This window comes from Fundulus heteroclitus, chromosome 5 (genome assembly GCF_011125445.2).
Source record: "Fundulus heteroclitus isolate FHET01 chromosome 5, MU-UCD_Fhet_4.1, whole genome shotgun sequence".
NCBI lineage: Eukaryota > Metazoa > Chordata > Actinopteri > Cyprinodontiformes > Fundulidae > Fundulus > Fundulus heteroclitus.
Genome location: NC_046365.1, coordinates 6426947 through 6447574, shown reverse-complemented (window position 1 = coordinate 6447574; position 20628 = coordinate 6426947). Strand labels below are relative to the sequence as shown.

Below are 20628 nucleotides of genomic sequence, written 5' to 3'. Positions count from 1 at the left end.
CAGGACAAACAACCATTCATGCACACACTCATACCTAAGGACAATTTAGAGAAGCCAATTAACCTAACAGTAATGTTTTTGGACTGTGGAAGGAAGCCGGACTAAACCCTGTGGTACTAGGCTCATTACTACTGAGAGCTGAGGGAATTGATGGATCAACAGAGCTCTGACTCTCTGTAAATTTGGCAACTGTGCTAAAGAGAAACCTAGGATTATTTTTATTCTCCTCAATTAATGATGAAATATATGCTGCTCTAACTTTGCGAAGGGTCTTTTTGTACAATAGTAGTTTATCCAGATTAGGTAGGATTCCTCTAGATGTGGAGAGTGCCAGTTTTTCTTGAATTTCCTAATGTTGTGCTTCAAATAACCCAGCTCTGGGTTAAAACAGGGAGCCATCTTCCTGTGAATAATCACCTTCTTTTTCAAGGGAGCTACATTGTCTAATGTAAAAGGCAACGAGGAAGTGACACAATCAACAAAGGCATCAATTTGTGAGAGGGAAGAAACAACATTGTTGCCATCTGCTGGGCATTTCTGTGATACTGAGAAAATTAAAAGGGAGGCAGACTCTTTAAATTTGATACAGCTTTATCTGATAAATACCTACTATAATGAAACCTTTTGTTGGGAGTGGAGAACTGAAAGGTTATTAATAAAACACATCCATGTTTCCCACCTCTAGGTAACATTTCTCATTCTCCTACTTTTAGTGCTGAGAGATGGCACAGCGAGCCAGTGTGAAGTACCAAGGGATATCCGCTTCCCTGAGTGCCCTGGAAAAGTAGATGTAAGTTCATAAATTGTAGTTCTTTTAATAAATTCTGCATCACTGTGCTCTTGTCAAACAATATTGTAGTGATTAATCATCTCATTATTGCCATGACCTGGTTAATTGAGAATTTGGACAGGCATGCGTAAAAAAAATTTTTAAAATGATTCTGTGTAAAATAATATTGTCTTTTAATTTTTTTCTTTGTTCCATGTTCTAACTATAATGAACAATACCTCAGTCTGTGGGTCGCATTGGCATCATAATATAATTCCCACCAAGCCCAACTAATTAAATGTAAAAAAGACAAAAATATCCAATGAATTTTTCAGATAAAGCCTCACTTTTTCCCCAATTCCTTCAGTTTGGTCTACTTATAACCTGACATAGCTACAGTCCCTGTAACCAAGGTTATCTAACAGGACTTCAGTTGCTGCAATGTGTGTCTTTGAAGGTATAGAATCCTTCTCTGATTTTAACATCTGCACATTCTCTCTGTCCGTCCACCAGTGGATGCGTGCTCGGTGGACATCGGACCCTTGCTATGCCTTTTATGGTGTTGATGGTTCAGACTGTTCTTTCCTCGTCTACTTGAGCGAAGTGGAGTGGTTCTGCCCCCCACTGCCCTGGAGGAACCACACAAGCAACCCCACTCAGCATACAACGCAGACAAAAACCTCCAAAAGACAAGTAAGAACACTACTCCCAAATACCTATGTCAAAGCCAGATCGTTACACAATAGTCTGTCACAGAGAGCTTTAGAAACGCTTTAACTGACAAATATATTCAGTAACATTAACATCCCGTAAAGCCTGCCAGCTGCTGGCTGATGATCAATAAATCCACAAGGGATTATGTTCAATTTAATGTAGCAGCAAACAGCTGCTTACACACTATCCAAAGGGCGCAGCTTTCATTATAACTTTATACTGTACATGCGAGAGATTAACAGATTGAATACATGTCATGTGGTTGACTGTAGGATTCAATTTGTAACGGCTACTGTATATTGAATTTTTAACACTTCTTAAAGTGTCACTCACCGATAAACAAGAAAACAACCCAAACACACTCTTTCTCCAGACTCTACAATCAAATAAAATGGAAAATGTATTTTAATCTGAAAAGCCATTGAGAAATAGTCAGTTTATTTCCTTCCTTGAACCAGGGAAAATACTTCTTACATCTCTAGTTAAAGAAATGTTTAGCACAAGGTCTGTAACAGTTGAAGCCCATGTTCCGGGTGGTGGCTCTTCAGTAACTGACTCCAGTAACAGTACACACCATGTATATTTCCACCAAACTCTTTGAATGAGCAAAAATGCAGAATTTATGCCTGTTGGTCATGTATCTTATCCCACCGCACATTTTTCCTTACACTCAATTTTCTAATAATTTACTTGGCTACAGCGTGATGTGAACACCCGTCCTCTGTGTTCAGTGTCATGACTGTCTGCTGGCCAGCTGTCAAGTCAGCAGTCTCCCCACTAATTATAACAAAACATTTATTTATTAAAAATTAACATTTTGGTCTTATTCTAATTTTTTGACATGCCAAGTTAGTTAGTTTTAAGCAATAGAAATGACAATTAACAATATTAAGCACTTGACATACATTCTCTGTGTAATAAATCTACATATCAGTCAAATAAATTACCTTTAATAACATTGAGATGCACCTGCATGCTGCAGCAATAGAAAATGAAGTTAGTATTTTGGTTCTTTTCTTGATGTGTTATGAACTGTGGAAGGATTTGTATGTTGTTTTTGGGAAATCTTATCTAAATTTACCTTCTTACAACATTCCTCTTGGGGCTATTTTCATGCTCAAAATTGGAAATTTTACAGTCCTCATTGAAAATGATTTCTTGTGGTGAAATACAGGATTCTAAAACTGTCATTAAGTTATTAAATCAAAATAAATAAAATGCAACCTATGAATAGTGTCAGATTCAAAATCCTAAATATTCACACAATACAAATAGACACTGCTGTGTTATGTTAAAGCCCAATTTTTGCCACAATGTGGGCATGTGTCTTTGTAATATCATACTCCCACAACCAATGCAAAGGTTGCAAATTAAAACTGAAGGACAATCATCCCTAAAGAGGAAAAGACGGAAAAACAAGCCGTGTCTCTGCAGAGCATTGCACCAATGCTAATTGTGTCATCACTCACATGCCCACATTACCAATCAAATGGGGTTTAGTCCTTTCCCTCTGAAGATGCTCTTGAGTTTAAGAGGAGGAGCAGACTGACCTCAAGACTACATAACAGTTAAATGGCTTCTGAGCCCGTTTGCTCACTGTTAATTAATACAGGCCGGATCTGTATCATCGTTATCCTCCCACCTCTTTTTTTCCTCCACATTAACTTTGAGGTCAAAGACCAGATTAGCATCATCCTTCTACACATTTAGATGCAAACAGCTAATGTTAGCCAATTGCAAGGTCATAAACATCTATCTCTTTTTTGATTAAAGGATAAAAATGGTGCGTATCTTATTACTGGTTCAGGGGATCTCAAACCTTTCAAATAAAGTGCTAGTGAAACTTGTGGATGTAGTGAAAACCTGAATTAATTTACTGAAACTGTGACATCATACATCAGCAGATCAAGACCTTTTGCACATATTACATTAAAACCATGGTTCACTGCACATCACTCCACTTTTATAGCAGCTTGTTACACCTCTCTTTGTGGAGCAGAAAAGGTATTACAAAAGCCATCTTTGTCCTAGGATGCCCATTGGACCAGGTGCAGGTGCAGGGAGACACACATTTTATTGCACAGTTGTTGTTGTTGTTACTATTGTTGTTGTTGCTTTTGTTGACAGATGGGTTTTGAGTTTAGACTTGAACCGGTAGAGGTTGTCAGTACAGCACATGTCAGGGGGAAGAGAATTCTAACGTTTCTATTCTGATTCTAACCAGTGGAGCTGCTGTAGGACTGGGGTGATGTGATGAAATGAGGGGTTCTGTAAATAATGCCAGCAGCTGAATTCTGTACCATTTTTGAAAAATGCCAAACAGAAGAGAGGTAAAGTAATCAATGCGGGAGGTGACAAGGCTATGGACAATAATTGATCCACATTAAGGGGGAAAGGGAGAGATGAAGGTGATTAATGATGCATAGATCAAAATAGGCAGAACAGGTGATGTTATAGATGTGACAGGTAAACTGGTATCAAGGATGCCACCCTGAGGTGAGGGTGAGACTATAGAACAACCAAGTGAAAGGGAGAACCCGTCAGCTTTGCATAATATAGATTTGGTTCCTACGAGGAGGATCTCAGTGTTATCACTGTTCGATTTAAGGAAGTTGGAAGTGAACCAGGATTTTATTTCTGATAGGCAGGATGTAAGGGAGGAGAATAGGAGGGTAGAACTTGTCTTACATGAAAGATGGAGCTGGGTGTCATCTGTATAACAACGACAATGGATGTTACATTTCCAGAAGATATTGCAGATTGAAGAAATAAATAATGAAAAGTAGGGGTCCCATGAAAGAACCCTGGGGCACGCTGGTTGTGACAGGGGATGGATGGGAAATAAAGGACTTAAGCTGAATGAACTGAGTGTGGACTGTAAGAACAAAACCAGTCAAGGGGGCTGTGAGTGATGCCAATTAAGGATAATCTGTGGAGAAAGGAGGGAGTCAAAAATGTTATCCAAAGCCGTGCTCAGATCCAGAAGAATGAGAATAACAAGTAGACCTGAGTCAGCTGCCATCAGAAGATCATTGGTGGTTTGGTTTTGGTACTGGGGCGGGAATGGAAACCAGACTGGACGTGTTTATTCCACTTTCACGCCTGAATGTCCCTGTTGTGAGACAGTGAAGTAGGGCTGGACGATATAGAAAAAAAGCATACTGATAAAATAGAAATCATATTGATTGATATTGATAATTTTGAACAAATAAAAAAAAAATAGATTTCAAGTGCAGCCCTGGACATTTTATGCTGTTGCTTAGCAACCTATTTTTAGATCCAGAACACACAAACACTGAATTCAAACCCTTTATTCAACCAACTTTTTGCCAACACTACACGTTTTTAACAAAGAAAAAGGACCACACGCTCTGTGAACTCTTTGAAGGAGGCAGAGCTTGGTGACGGAGCGTTCCTGGGTTTGCGTTTGTGATTGGTTGGGAGCAGGAGTCAGAAACCTTTTAGAAGTTGAGAGCTACTTCATTGCTACTGTGTCAAATGAAGAGCAACCTGTACTGACCTTTGAACTAGCATAGTCAGCGCTCACCTTAACTTTATGTAATATAAACATGTTTTTTAATGCATTTTAATGCATTTATCATTTTATTTCTATATAAATACAAGTATGATTAAAAAGGAAGAGCAACTAAATACAATAACATTTTAGATGCAGCTCACTGGAGGGTTTTGCTATTTTTTGAACAGGCTTGATGGCACCACATGTTGACCTCGAGGGCTACTTTGTGCCCGCGGGCACCATGTTGGTGACCCCTGGTTGGGAGAATGTAATGACTGTAATATTAACCTACATGGCTAGAATGCAAAAGGAAGGAGCACTGTTCTTCTGTTGAACTTTTGATTGACCCATTTTTCTCTATCATCGTTATACGTCTATGGATTGATATATATTGTTACTGAATTCTCGTCCAGCCCTACAGTGAAAGTATTTCTATTATATTCTACACATATCTATAAGTAAAATGATTTATAATTAAAAAATTTTTCCAGGTTATAATTTTTGTGACATGTTATGGAAAGCATGTATTGGCAGCAAGTTATAAGGCTGCATATCAGGGTAGAACAAATTATATATATATATATATATATATATATATATATATATATATATATATTAGGGCTGGGCAACGATTAAAATATTTAATCGCGATTAATCGCACTGATTAATCGCGATTAATCGCGATTAATCGCATTGTATTTACAAACTCCAAGAATGAATTCAAAAGTAGTGTAAAGAGCACTTTTATTTAAAAGTTCTGCTGCCATATGAACAAAAGTGTTGTAACATTTGTAGCACTTATCAGTAACACATATTTAGTGTAAAGCTCAACTTAAACATGTAAAACAAAAAATAGCAATAATAATAAATTAAAGCTTATTGCCACTGACGGGGAATTCTCTTTATGGGGAAAAAATCTACCAAAAACAGGCAATTTCTGAGGTAACAGCAGGGAGCAGCATTACCATTTTATGTTCAATACCAAAGTTTAACTTGGCAGTGGTTCCAACTAACTTGTTTCTGTCATATTCGATGCTGGAACAACTTTAAACTGAAATGCTTGCTAACTCGATATGCTTGCGTTTATTTGACGTTGACACGCGGTTTTTTGTTGTTGCTTTCTCGCGCACATATAGTGAATGGCAGGGGGAAAACAGGCAAAAATACATGGATACTTTGAAACGAGAAGCGACTTCACCGACGGCGTCGATGCAGACCCCCCCCGCTCCGCTCCGCACAAAACTTGTTCCGGCCGCCAACTCACCGCCTCGCCTCGCCTAAGCTCGCTCGCGGTACCTGCGGGAAACACCGCCTTCCACATGTCAGCTGTGTTTTTTTCCGGCCAGCACCTTTCTTCCTCTTTGAATCTGAGGCTGGGCTGACAGCGAGGTTATTGGCGCATTATCGCCACCTACTGTTCTGATTCAAACCCCTACACCGCAGTAACAGACCTTCACAAAATAAAAGCATGTGACCAACATGCGTTAACGCGCGTTAAAGAAAATATCGCCGTTAATAGTCTAGTGAGTTAACGCGAAATTAACGCGTTAACTTGCCCAGCCCTAATATATATATATATATATATATATATTAGGGCTGGGCAACGATTAAAATATTTAATCGCGATTAATCGCCCTGATTAATCGCGATTAATCGCGATTAATCGCATTGTATTTACAAACTCCAAGAATGAATTCAAAAGTAGTGTAAAGAACACTTTTATTTTAATGTTCTGCTGCCATATGAACAAAAGTGTTGTAACATTTGTAGCACTTATCAGTAACACATATTTAGTGTAAAGCTCAACTTAAACATGTAAAACAAAAAATAGCAATAATAATAAATTAAAACTTATTGCCACTGACAGGGAATTCTCTTTATGGGGAAAAAATCTACCAAAAACAGGCAATTTCTGAGGTAACCGCAAGGAGCAGCATTATCATTTTATGTTCAATACCAAAATTTAACTTGGCAGTGGTTACAACTAACTTGTTTCTGTCATATTCCATGCTGGAAGAACTTTAAACTGAAATGCTTGCTAACTCGATATGCTTGCGTTACTTGCGTTTATTTGACGTTAACACGCGGTTTTTTGTTGTTGCTTTCTCGCGTTCATATAGTGAATGGCAGGGAAAAACAGGCAAAAACACATGGATACTTTGAAACGAGAAGCGACTTCACCGACGGCGTCGATGCAGACCCCCCCGCTCCGCTCCGCACAAAACTTGTTCCGGCCGCCAACTCACCGCCTCGCCTCGCCCCGCCTAAGCTCGCTCGCGGTACCTGCGGGAAACACCGCCTTCCGCATGTCAGCTGTGTTTTTTTCCGGCCAGTATCTTTCTTCCTCTGAATCCGAGGCTTGGCTGACAGCGAGGTTATTGGCGCATTATCGCCACTTACTGTTCTGATTCAAACCCCTACACCGCAGCAACAGACCTTTACAAAATAAAAGCATCTGAGCAACATGCGTTAATGCGCGTTAAAGAAAATATCGCCGTCTAATGAGTTAACGCAGAATTAACGCGTTAACTTGCCCAGCCCTAATATATATATATATATATATATATATATATATATATATATATATATATATATATATAGATAGATAGATAGATAGATAGATAGATAGATAGATAGATAGATAGATAGATAGATAGATATGGGCTGCACAGTGAAGCAGTGGGTAGCACTGTTGCCTGGGTTCAAATCCAACCCTGGGTCTTTCTGCATGGAGTTTGCATGTTCTCCCTGTGCATGCGTGGGTTCTCTCTGGGTACTCCAGCTTCCTCCCACAGTCAGAAAACATGACTGTTAGGTTAACTGGCTTCTCAAAATTGTCCTTAGGTGTGAGTGTGTGCGTGAATGGTTGTTTGTCCTCTCTGTCTCTGTGTTGCCCTGCGACAGACTGCCAACCTGTCCAGGGTGTACCCTGCCTCTCGCCCAGTGAACGCACCAGCACCCCGTGACCCCATGAGGGATTAAGCGGATCAGAAAATGGATGGATGGATGGGTGTATATATATATATATATATATATATATATATATATATATATATATATATATATATATATATATATATACATATATATATATATATTTATATATACATATATATATATATTAGGGCTGGGCAAGTTAACGCGTTAATTCCGCGTTAATTCATTAGACTATTAACGGCGATATTTATTTTATCGCGCATTAACACATGTTGCTCACATGCTTTCAGTCAGTGTCAGTCAGGCAGCACTCTCCCGCTCCCCCTCCCCTCTCGTACATGGGTCAGCGGCGCCAGCCAATCAGCACGCAGGCTCAGCCTGGCCCGCCCACTCAGCTCTCACACAAACTTGACAAACAAACAGCTGAGAGAGAACGCAGCAGCGAAAAAACATGAACAGAGGATGTAGCACCGTTTGGCTTTATTTTAATACCGTAAATGAAATCAAGCTGTATGTTTTGTAAAAAGCCGGTTCATTTCAGTGGAAACACAGCAAATTTATCTAAGCACGTGAAAAAACATGAAAACGTCGAGCCCCAGAAACGGAGAGAGGAGACGAAACTTCTGTCATTGCCCCGACAGACCCACAGACAGACGTCTCTGACTGAGGCGTTTCAGTCCTCCAGGGAACATCCAGGTAGATCAGTGGATGGATGGATGGATGGATGTTACTGGAGCCCACACATAACATGTAATTAAGACCTTGAAAGAACCCAGTACATATATTAAAAAGTGTCATTTAAGATAAGATAACATTAGCTAATCCTTTTTTTATCCCACGACGGGGAAATTTATAGGATTAAAGCAACAGGCAGGTGCACACAACACAGACAAAATTACATAAGGATTGAAATATATAAGAGGTGGATTAGCGAAAAAACACTGAACATAACATTATTATTATTATTATTATTATTATTATTTCTATTTAATTGTAATAATAAAATAAAAACCACAAAACCCAAAAGGTCAACAGTTTCATGATACATCAAGCTTAGGGACTGGCTAATATACAGCAGGTCAAAAAAGGCCATATTTTGACTGCAGTGCTTGCTGTTCTCTTATGAAGAAAAGATCAACTAGTGCACTAAATTCAATAGATGGGTTGAAAATATCCAGTATAAAATAAGTGCTACAAATGTTACAACACTTTTGTTGATATGGCAGCAGAACATTAAAATAAAAGTGCTCTTTACACTACTTTTGAATTCATTCTTGGAGTTTGTAAATACAATGCGATTAATCGCGATTAATCGCGATTAATCAGGGCGATTAATCGCGATTAAATATTTTAATCGTTGCCCAGCCCTAATATATATATTTTAGTGCTGTCAGTTAAACGCGTTATTAACGGCGATAACGCAAACCCATTTTAACGCCGACAATTTTTTTGTCGCCGTTAACGCGCGTCGCGTCAAAACACACACGCTGTTCCCTAATGTTTTTCCCCCCGCCGCGCTCTCCGGACTGTGTTTCTTTTACCCTCGGCGCTTTCCGTAGTTTCAAGAGTGCTAGAAAACTGTAACAAAACACAACCGCCCCGAAGGGTTTCTTTTACCCTCGGACACATGCGACTTTGGGCTTCTTTTTTCTAAAAGCACTTCTAAATTCCATGAGTCACGGGTTGCGTTTTTTTGGGCACGTTTCTGAAAGTGAAATCGCTTATTTGGGCTCTAAAATAAGTGACGAAACAGCGGTTATTAAGAGACCTGCCTTCACTAGACACTTTGTATCCAGCTGAAATATCCCTCCGCCATAGGAGCAGACAGTAGTAAAGGCAGACAGAGCAACTCTGACCGTATTTTCTGCAGTTTACGGTGCAATAACCGGTGATAACTGCTGAAAGTAGATTACATGGTGCAGATCACCATTTTATCAGACATTGGTTCTGAAGATGAGTTTTTACACGTTGATAACATTGCAGAAATCCAACCCATAAACCGTACTTTAATGCTTATTAATTTGTTTTCTCTGTATTTGACAAATTAAGGCTGAATCACGTTGCCAAACGAAGGACCTGGAGTTACTAAACAGTTGCTAAACAGTCTCATTCAGGGTACTAAGCTCCTGCCAGTTGCAAGCAAAGTGTAAGACTGGAATGACCTGTATTGTTGTTGGTGTGAAAGCTCAGAATTGGATGTGTGAGAGAGAGAGAGTGAAGAAATGAACAAAACTTATGACTTTATTGAAATGTACAATTTTTATTAATTTATATGTTTATGCATAATACCATGTCTAGCTTTGTTTAAGAGGCAAAAAAAATATCGGCATGAAAACAGGTATTTATTTACACATTTGTTTACACATGGTGTAAACATCAGGGCGTCATGATTAATCATTTAGCCATTATAGTCCAGAGTTTAACATTTGGCACCAGGATGTTTTCATTCCAATTCTCAAAAGTGCTTGAAAAATAACAAAATAAAAATATTTTTTGTACAAGCATGTATTTTATTAGTGTAATTTATTGCAAAATTGCACATTAAAATGCCCAAATAGGCTATTACACTTTCAGAAATAAAAGGATAAAATATGCGATTAATTGCGATTAATCTCGAGTTAACTATCGACATTATGCGATTAATCGCGATTAAAATTTTCAATCGTTTGACAGCACTAATATATATATATATATATATATATATATATATATATATATATATATATATATATATATATATATATATATATATAAAACTCCACTTTAAAAAAAATAAATTATCCCAGAAGAACCAGATCAAAAATATATATATAAAAATATATATCATTTGCAGATGCATTCAACAGTCATGAGAAACAGATCATTTGGTCAAATTATTTTTTTTTCTTTCAGAACCTCCTTTATTTGCAACATAAGTGCATGATGGATGGGTTAAAATAGCACCTCGGTACTAATCATCTAATTTTTTGTCATAATTATAGTGTATTCAGTAAAGTGAGTTCAAAGGATTAAGCGTAGAGTCAGAGTGGAAGAAAACTATTGTGTCCTTTCCACCAGGTGTCCCAAATAGCTGCATTGAGGATTATAGCTTTCCTGGGTATGAGACTGCATGAAATCTATACTGTTTATAGCTTTAGTTAGAAATGCATGGGCTCGCGTTGAGACTTCTCTCCATTTTTTTTTTTCAGTGACAGGGGAAACTAAAGCTGCCAAGTGAACAAGGTCACATTCTGCCTTTAAATAATTCTCTAGCGTTTGGATGAAAGCGACTGCCTGTCTTTCACTACTAAAATGTGAATCACATTGCCAAATGGCTCATTCTTTTCACAGAGAACAAAATTGTCATTGCATAAAGATTTACCTTCAAAGACTACAATAACTATTATTCTCACTGCTTCCTTGGCAGAGAACCGAACACTTCACAGATTGATGGAAAATAGAATATATTCATGTTCTGTGGTGCTTCCAGTGCTTGTCAGTAGCAGTCTTAACCACTTCTGTTATGTATTTTATTTCATTCAACTTAATTTCCATCACCTTCTCAGGCTGCCTTCCGCACAGACCTTTCTGTTCTGCTGGATCAGGTCGGCGGTGGAAAAGAGTCTCTCAGCTTCATGAAACGCCGCATCCGACGGCTTGCACAGCAGTGGGCAACGGCTGCCAACCGTCTGGATGCCAAACTTGGGCAACGTTGGAGGGACCAGAAAAAGGTGAGATGTTAGATTTGACAGTGTCTGGAGAAAGTTCAGTACACTGGATTAATTGTCCTGCACACTATAAACACTGAAGGCTTCAATGTGAATCTTCCACGTTAAGTTCTGTTAACTGATTATTGCTATAGTATATTTAACCAGGCATAGTGTTGAGTTGTTCTGTAAGGAAGACAAGACATTCATTTCCTGAATGGGAACATAACAGCAATGGGTCAATGCAATTGACTCATCACATGGAGATGTATTAAAAAACACAACTTAGAGCATTTTTCGCAAAGCCATGGCTTAAAATAAGATTAAAAACCATTTAAATTACAGTTGGAATGTAACAAAGTAGGCAAAAAGCCACAGGGGTGACTACTTTTGCAAGGCACTGTATGCCTTCACACTGCAAACTGTTGTGTTGCTGTTCAAATGACATTTGTTGCAGTACAATTTATTAATTGTAAAATTATTTTTTATTTTTGTATCTATTGTGTCTGTGCTGAATGGACTTGTCATGTTCCTGCTTGCAGTCGTTTAAATCAAAGACACAGTTTGAGAGCAAGAAATATGGTCAGTGTGAAAATGAATCTAAGGAGAAACCGCAGTGGGCGCAGAGCTAAGGTAGGATGATGATGAATGACTGGGATTATGACGTGATCCAAAGCATGTGCCAGTGCTACAGGGAAAAGGGTGAGAGAAGAAAGGCAGTACAACAGAGGGATGGATGATGCTGTAGAATATGGATTAGGAGAGGATTGATGAGGAGTGAGAAGGGACTCATATGCTGCTGTGATGAGAAAGAAGCTGTTCCTGGGAGACTTTGTGACTAGATGTGAATTGTTTCTATGAAGAGGTTTAAAGTATATAATTAATGGACCAATTTACCATCCTACTTTTTCAAATTGTAACATTTGATCTCTTGCTGCTGCAATGCCCACTGAGAAAACTCCTAATATTTTAGCTAATTTTTTATTGATAAATTACTAAATAAACGCAAGAAGTCAGAATGAGCTCCCCCTTTCCAAATGGTTTCTCCCTGCCCCCATCTTGAAATAAGTTTACAAGGTTGGAATAGCCCTGAGTAAGCATGATGGATGTTCTCGTTTCTAGGGCAGCACTGAGAGGATTATGTGTCCTATACACTTCTTAGATTTAGCGGGTTACATGTTCTAAATTGCTGCAGGTGCTTTTAAGACTGCGGGTTATCTGATGTTTGCAATACCTTCCGAGACTATGGCATATGACTTACATTTGCCATGAAGTAAACTATCTCAACAAGCAACACAGCATTCCCCGATATGAAGCAGTAAAAAACGGAGTCATTGACATCTACCATTCCTGAAACGGTTACAGAGCAATTTTCTACAGATCTCCAGTGAACTAATAGCAAAAAACCTGGAACAGGGTGAATGTTTGCAGAAATAGTCAGTCAATCAAAATTACTCCAAAACCACATCTACCACTTATTTAGGAGGTCACAAAAGAAGCCAGAACAATATTTAAAACTCTGCTTTTCTCGCCTTGCTTGGTTAAGGTGAGAGTTCATAATTAAACAGTGAGAGACACCGAATGGCATCCATGGAGAGTTACAAGGTGAAAATCAAAGCAACAGAAGGGCTCATATCACATTTGCAAAAAAAAAAAAAAAAAAAAAAAAAAAGAAGAAAATATTCTGTGAACTGACAGGACAAAAAGGAAACGTTTTGGAAGGTGTTAGGTCTTTGGCATCTGCTATAAAATTAACACAGGATTTCAGAAAAAAAATAAGATAAGAATTACTTTATTGTCCCACAATGGGGAAATTTGGATGTGACAGTGGCAAACACACAGTTACACACAATTATTAGCAATAAAAAGAGGGGAAAAAAAGAACAACTAATCTAATCTAAAATTAGCTCTAAAGAAACACACCAACAATAGAGGATAGAAAGTAAATACTAGAGTACATGTATGCAGCAGGACAAGGGTTCAAAGCAGAACAGCAAGTCCACCTCTGGCTCAAAAAGGAGTTAAAGTCTGGACTTAAGTCCATTTGAGATGCTGTGGTATGACGTCAAACAGACCGTTTATGGTCCAAAACCCTCCTGAATTAAAAACAATTCTACAGAAGGGAGTGAGTCATTGCCATATACCACAAACAAGAAATGGTGACTCTTTCTGAAAAGGATGACACAAGCATCTATTAGGTTTAGGGTGCCAAGTTCTGGATTTTAACATAGGGAAGATTCTAACGACGTTTTTCTCATAATAAGTGAAATTAAACCGCAGGAAATATTCTCTGGATTTTTTCAGGTTAACTTTGTTTGAAATTTAAATTTGTTTGATGACCTCAAGCAAAAATAGTAGAAATATTTAAGGGGGAAAATATTCTTTCACAGCATAATATATCATACTAATTTGACATAAAAGTGTTTTAACTTTAATTAGCAATGACCCCAGAAAATCACAAATGGAGGGAAAAAACAATGAATTAGCTCTGGCCCAGCTCCCATCCCCATTTTGTCCTTGACACAACGTTTCCTTCAAATCACGACTACTGCGTTCTGCTTGAGTGTGCGTTCTTTGCTTTTCCTGCGGGGCTTTGTTGACTCTGCTCTCCCTGTTTGGCTTTCTCTTTGATTCTAAAGCAGAGTGTTTATTCAGAGAGAGAATACATTACTGAAGCAGAGAGGCAGGGATAAAGAGAGAGGAGATCAGAGATGAGAGGTAAAGTGCAGGAAATATACACATGTGTATGTTCGCTAGGTATGCTTTAGACTGGCTTTAGGTACTTAGTGGGTAAATAAGAAAGAAATTTAGACCCAGCAGAACAAATTCCCTTCGTTTAGATTTCAGGTGCCATTACTCTCATGTGTCACTAAATAGCTGGAAACATCCATACAATGCATTCATAAAAAAATAAAAAAATCATTTTTAGAGTATTGTTTGATTTCTTATCTTTTGATTGGCCATACATATATAAATATTATGGACCAATTTCCCTGAATGTAAGGTGTAGCCTTTAGTTTTAGGATTTTTGTATTCTCTTCTGTTGTTGTATTTTTGGTGGAGCAATCAAGGTGAGTATCCAATCGGGAGAAGAGGAGAACTTTAACAGGACGTGATACAGGAGGAAATACAGGAAATAACCCAGGAGAAGGTCTGCCCCAAGATCCCATAGCGGAGCCAGTTGGCAGGAAGCAGCAACTGCTGAATTTAAATAACGGGAAAAAAAGAAAACACAAACGAAGGCCACTGGCCGTAACAAGGTGATATTCAGGACAGGTCTGTTCACTATTTGGCTCATACAAATAAACTACACAAGCTTTAGACGCTCAACGCGTGTCTGAATCTAAAATGGCCGTGGTGCAAGTGCACTGTGCTCTTCTCAACTTTGCATTTTGACGTCATTGGTGATAAGAATTATAGCTTGTACTAAACCTTTCAGGGTTTTGTATGTAAAATTTTTTAAAAACTCTTATGTTTCATTCTACTTTGCAATGTAGTGCTATTTTGTCTTGACCTGTCAAATAAAACCCAAAAAAGTTGTGCCTGTAGAGTGACAAAAAGTGACAAGGTTTGACGAGTATTAACACTTTTGCCTGGCACTATGTAAAGTCATTGGAAGAAGGACGAGAGAGAAGGTGAGGTTGAGGGTAGAGCGCTGTTGGATGTCAGCGCCAGCTTGTGTTGCCACCTGGGTTGGGCAACCTTCTTTAAAGGCCATGGTCTGTGAGTGAGAGGCCTTTCACTCACACACCCCAGCATTCATGTGACTTTCTTAGCCAACAGGTGCTGGGTTAGACATTAGCATTTGTAGCATCTGTTGTTTTCCTCTTAGCGATGAGTGGAGCAAATTGGAGTTTCGGAGTGGCACTGCATACATGAGAGCCTCTTCAGTTTTCCAGACTTCCCAAAAACTTAACTTGCGCATACACTGACATGGCATTAAACATTCCTCACCATAAAACACCATTCTCACAAGTGTTTATACGTACAGGCATTACAAGCATTCAGAATAAAAGGAGTATTTTGTGAAAATGTCGTTTGTTCATGACTGGAAATTTTAAAGAGATAGATACTTTATAATATATATAAAGTATTTTTTCAAGTTGTACAATAAGAGTTATACGCTTCATAAACTGTTTTTTAATGAATCTGTAGTACTGTGTGTAGAATATTTTAGTTCAAATTTGACCTGTGGAATCATATTTGATTTTGAGCCTGAGATGATTAAATGTTCTCATGCTCGGTTACAAAACTGTGAAATAGCCATTTTCACGAAGTGCTGAACCAGAATCTACTAACCAGATGTAAACGTGATATTTTTACACAGTGCTTAGACAGTGTATGGGGAGGTTCCCACTGATGGAACACAGCAACAAAATAGCTAAAGAATAGTTTTTGCAATGCAGCTGACACAACTTTAATAAAGTAAAAAAGCGAGCTGCTTCCAGGGCTCTGCCACTTTGGGTAATAAGTGTCTTAGTCCCTATCAAAAACCTGCTAAAAACCCACCAGGTACTGCTTGGTAATATTGTGCCATTATGTATATTTTAAATTATTTAATGTTTATTAAATAACTCTGAGTCTGTTAGGTATCGTCCGGTGAATATCAGCCCAAACAGATGATATTAGGTCAATAGTTGAAAGGGGGATTTGAGCACTCGTGTTCTTTTAACAACAAACTCTGTATACATATAGAATAAAGGCGTGTCAACTTCTCTTCATGTTCAGGAATTTATTAACAGAAATAAAATGAACATCCAGTGAACATCACTATAGAATGCTGTTTATCTGAATTAACACTATATTTTAATCAACAAATCCTCTCTACTAGGCTAGTGAACCTTAACTAAACTATTAAGCAAAATTAAGATTAAAGAAACTAAGGAACTATGTACACACAAAAGAACAAAAGCAAAAATTGAAAACCATCATCATAGCAACAATTCAGTGAATCTTGGGTTCTCTGCAGATCCAAGTTAGAAAACCAAAGGTCATCTTAAAGAATATGGAATGAGGTTAATTTAGCTTAACTAATTTAGAACATCAGATGTGTTCAACCCATTCACAATGTAACTCCAGTTTAGATAAAACATTATGTGAAGAAATAACTTTTTAAACAATGATTTGCTAAATAAAAACCAATAAACTCTCAGACACTTGATTTTTGTTTATGTAATTGTTTCTCCTGGGAATAATTAAGAATCAAGTTGGTAACATAGGAAGTTGGAGGGCGCTGTAGCGGACGATCAGCTGGAAATGACCATTAGCTTGATGGGTTAATCTTAAAGTTACACAAAACACCATTAAATGGATTCTGTATTAATGCTCTACTAATGCTCGTAGCTTATCGGAAGCTGGTGGAGCGAAGCGAAACAAACATTGTGTTTAAAAAGCCATAGTTATGTTTAACTAGGGGAGTAGCAGGTTATCAACGAACTAATAGCGGCTAATGCTAGCAGCAGTTCAGCACTCACTTAAAAAAAACTTTTAAGCTATATTTTATTGTAATGAGCGGACCGAAAAACACAAACATTAATGTCCCATTGGTGTATAAAGCCCTTATGGAAATATAGTTTGTCATAACCATAAAGCAGACCCAAAACATATCAGCAGAGCGTTGTTTCAAAGGCCGCTGACAGGTAGCTTACCCAAAACACAGTAAAACACATTAGAAGTAAACCGTTTAACTTTTCCTGCTAAACTCTGCCAAACCTCTGCCTCTGTCTCCATTCTGTTGAGTTTGTGGCAATCCGATTGGAGGAAGTTGGAGCCAGCGGGGAGGGAGCAAGCGTCTAGCTCAGGGGAGAAGCCCTTGTTTGGGAACCAGGCCTGGGCGAGCTTTACGCGAGTCTCCGGTGGGCTGCATTCCACCTGTTGAGCGTGAGGATCTCTGCACGGTCTTCCTAGCGTGGCTGTGTTCGGATCCTGGGTCAGCTTTTCTCCTGCACATCTTAGAAAGATCCCTGCTGCTTTGATTTTGATGTTGGTTTCACAGAAAACAGACCTTCCTTAGCTTGGTCAACCCTGCATGTGTTTGTGGGTCTCTGAACCCAATGTTGGCTCACGGTCGCTTTGATGTGAAACTCCTCGTCACAAGGGTCCACAGACGGGGAGGGAATGTTCCTCCACAGTGCTGCTGATGAACAGTGGCTATACACTCATCACTATATGTGAGATTCAGCCCTTTGGGGCTCCACTTTTGCATAGTGTCTGATTTTTTTTAATTAATCTGGTACCTAACACCATCTACAAGGACAAGCTGAGATAGTGAGCACTATTAGCCTCCTGCATTCCTTCTTTAGCCATCTGCCATCTAAACTCTAAACTAGTTTCACTTATCTTTTTTATGAAGCAGAAGTTAATAGAGCAGGTTTATTAAATCAGGAGAATTTCCACACCAGATGGGGTCTCACTGGAGCACCACTCAGCTGCGTTTATATCTTTTTTTGTGTGTGCGTGCACATTTTGTACACTTCAGCTGACAGATTTTGTTCAGAGCTACTCTTAATACAATTATAATGCCCCACTATGCACGTTTACATATGTAACAATTCATAAAAGGTAGCTCCCATGAACACTTTCAGATCATTTTTAAAAATTCTTATGAAAGATACAAACCAAAGAGTCATCATTTAGACGTGCTGTTTCTCTCATATTTATAGAGTTCTGTGGAAGCATTTAGCAGCAAAACAGCCAGATGGCTCCCTGAGGAGGTGGTAAATACAGAAAACTGTTAAGAGGGTAAATATGGGACACAAACATGACTGCAAATAAAAGTCAATAACGTTGTGACTTCTAAATAAACTGTTTTGTTTTCAGTCTGTTACTGCTAAATACGAAAAAAATCTGTTATTCTGAAGATTATTATACATTGATCCGAATTTTTTTTGTTGATGTCAAAACTTGTGTAATATAACATTGCAGCATGTGCTTGTGAGAATGTGTCCAAGAATGTGTCTTTTAATTTCAGTGTCGGTGCTTCATGGAATAGTTAGGAATGGAAATCTAAAATAAAAAAAGTTCCCTGCAAGCTTTGGATGATTACCTACTATTTTAAGATTTGTAGAAGTGCAGACAGACCCAAGGCACACTTGTATGGGAGTGGAGAGAAACAAAATGCAAACTTGCTGGCAGACACCCCTTGGTTGGCCTTAAGCTCATTATGCATGTTTCATGGTCCAAGTTGTGGTATTCGTTTGCCAGTAGAAGCAGCTGGATGTGTTCATGCTGCGTTGGTTAATCAGGATTACTCAGCAGAGCACCGTTTGGACATAGCTATGCTTAATCCACTGTGAAAAGTAACGTGTTGCTCAATTCCAAGTGGGTCGCAGTAATTATGCAGCTGTTAACTAGACGTGCTTGACAGGACTGTGCCCTGTTGGTCCAACAATGTGGAAAAATACCGTATATTAACAGCGATTACTCCTTAACGTGTTTTATACAATTATTTTTAAAGCACAATTTTCACTCGGGACTGCAAAAAAACATGTTGTTGTGGATATCTGTTTTGGCATATGGCACAAGTGAAATGAGCTGTGCACTAAAGTCCATGATGGTGGACTTTTTTTTCCTCCTGTGCATCCAAGTCCTTTGGCGCATGGTGAGAGATAATTCACTGGGGATTTCAGAGAATTAATCTTCATTTCCCATAATTTTCTCTTTGAAGAGCTTGGAATGTTAATTCTAATCCTCAAAGTCATTAAAATTGTCTGAAGTATAACTTTAAAAGAGCTTAACTTTATTCAGTATGGAAAAGTGTGGCCATGTTACATAAATTGGGTTGGATTAATTAGCTTTATACCAACACATAATACTTTGTGTGTATAAGGTTATTTTTATAACTGCAAAAACACTATTTTGACCATTAGAGTACCTCATGTTGTATGATTAGCACAAAAAAGTGAAGAGATTTGAGTTTTGTTGATTGTTCATTTGTTCATGTAAATCATGTATATCTTAGGAAAGTCTGTTTACCTCTCCTTAAATTCTGCCACGTTTAGATGGAAAATTCTTTTTTGGTTTATGCAGCAGGGTTCAGTGCGTAGGTTGTGGCCACTGAAAACCTGCCACGCCCTCTCTGACAATGCTAAATAGATTTTTCCACGATTGACTTTTGTTTAAAATCATTCATTGGACTGGGTAATGGAAGTTTGAATAAAGAAAGACAAGTTGGTAATATAACAATTTAATCATATAACAGCGGCCTCAGTGGTGCATGGGAAAACTGTACACAACCATAACATTCTGGTTACCAGCTTGGTCACTGATAATACTTAACTGTGGGATGGCATCCCATTCCTTACTCAGCCTTATCTTTTAAGACAACTATTAGTTGAATACTCCCATCTCAACATCTATCTGTACTCTGCACCCCAAACCATCATACTGCCTCCATCTAGAGCTGTTTGGTACAGACAGGGAGACATTGGCACGTTTTTAATGAGCAACACCCAAAAAGTCAACTCTGCTGCTCAACCCACAAATGCATTTTACTTTAAAATGTGCCACGATTTGAAGAGGGATAAATAGGCTTTTTGACTTAATTCGATTGATGTTCAGGAAGCATTTTTACAACAAAGAAATTTTTTAGATACCAACCATAAGTACACAGTCTGAAAGTGGTGTCAGATTCTTAATATGAAGCCTTTTTTTTCCTTGTTCTAGTATAATTAATGTGAAAAGGTCACTTAGATTAAAACCACAAGATAAATGCAAACTAAACCTTGACAGTTTCATGTAACTGTTATCCTTCACAATCTGGAGTTAAATCAAATTCCTTTTCAGGACTTTATCAGTATGTTGTCAGAGAGTATAGTACAGAAAAGATGTGTATTTCTCTCTCGTTGTCTAAATGTCTTCATCCATCCATGTGTCCTTTTTTGTTATCCCTCCTTACTATCTTTCAGGCTTCCATGTTTTGTTTTTAAAGCTGTAAGTGAATGGAAAACATTTGCATCTGTGCTTGCTAAATGGCTGCTTATAGCCCAGTTTATTAGTATGAAGAC

General features: G+C 38.2%; 1 protein-coding gene across 1 annotated transcript in view; it reads left to right on the top strand.

The window, feature by feature from the left end:
• LOC105933579 (alpha-1,6-mannosylglycoprotein 6-beta-N-acetylglucosaminyltransferase B) overlaps window positions 1-20628 on the top strand; it is a 236020-nt gene that overhangs the window by 94306 nt on the left and 121086 nt on the right. Inside the window, exons 5-7 of the mRNA XM_036136783.1 lie at window positions 714-790; window positions 1283-1462; window positions 11483-11647. Of these exons, the coding sequence (XP_035992676.1) occupies window positions 714-790; window positions 1283-1462; window positions 11483-11647 (422 nt within the window). The remainder of the gene's footprint in view (window positions 1-713; window positions 791-1282; window positions 1463-11482; window positions 11648-20628) is intronic.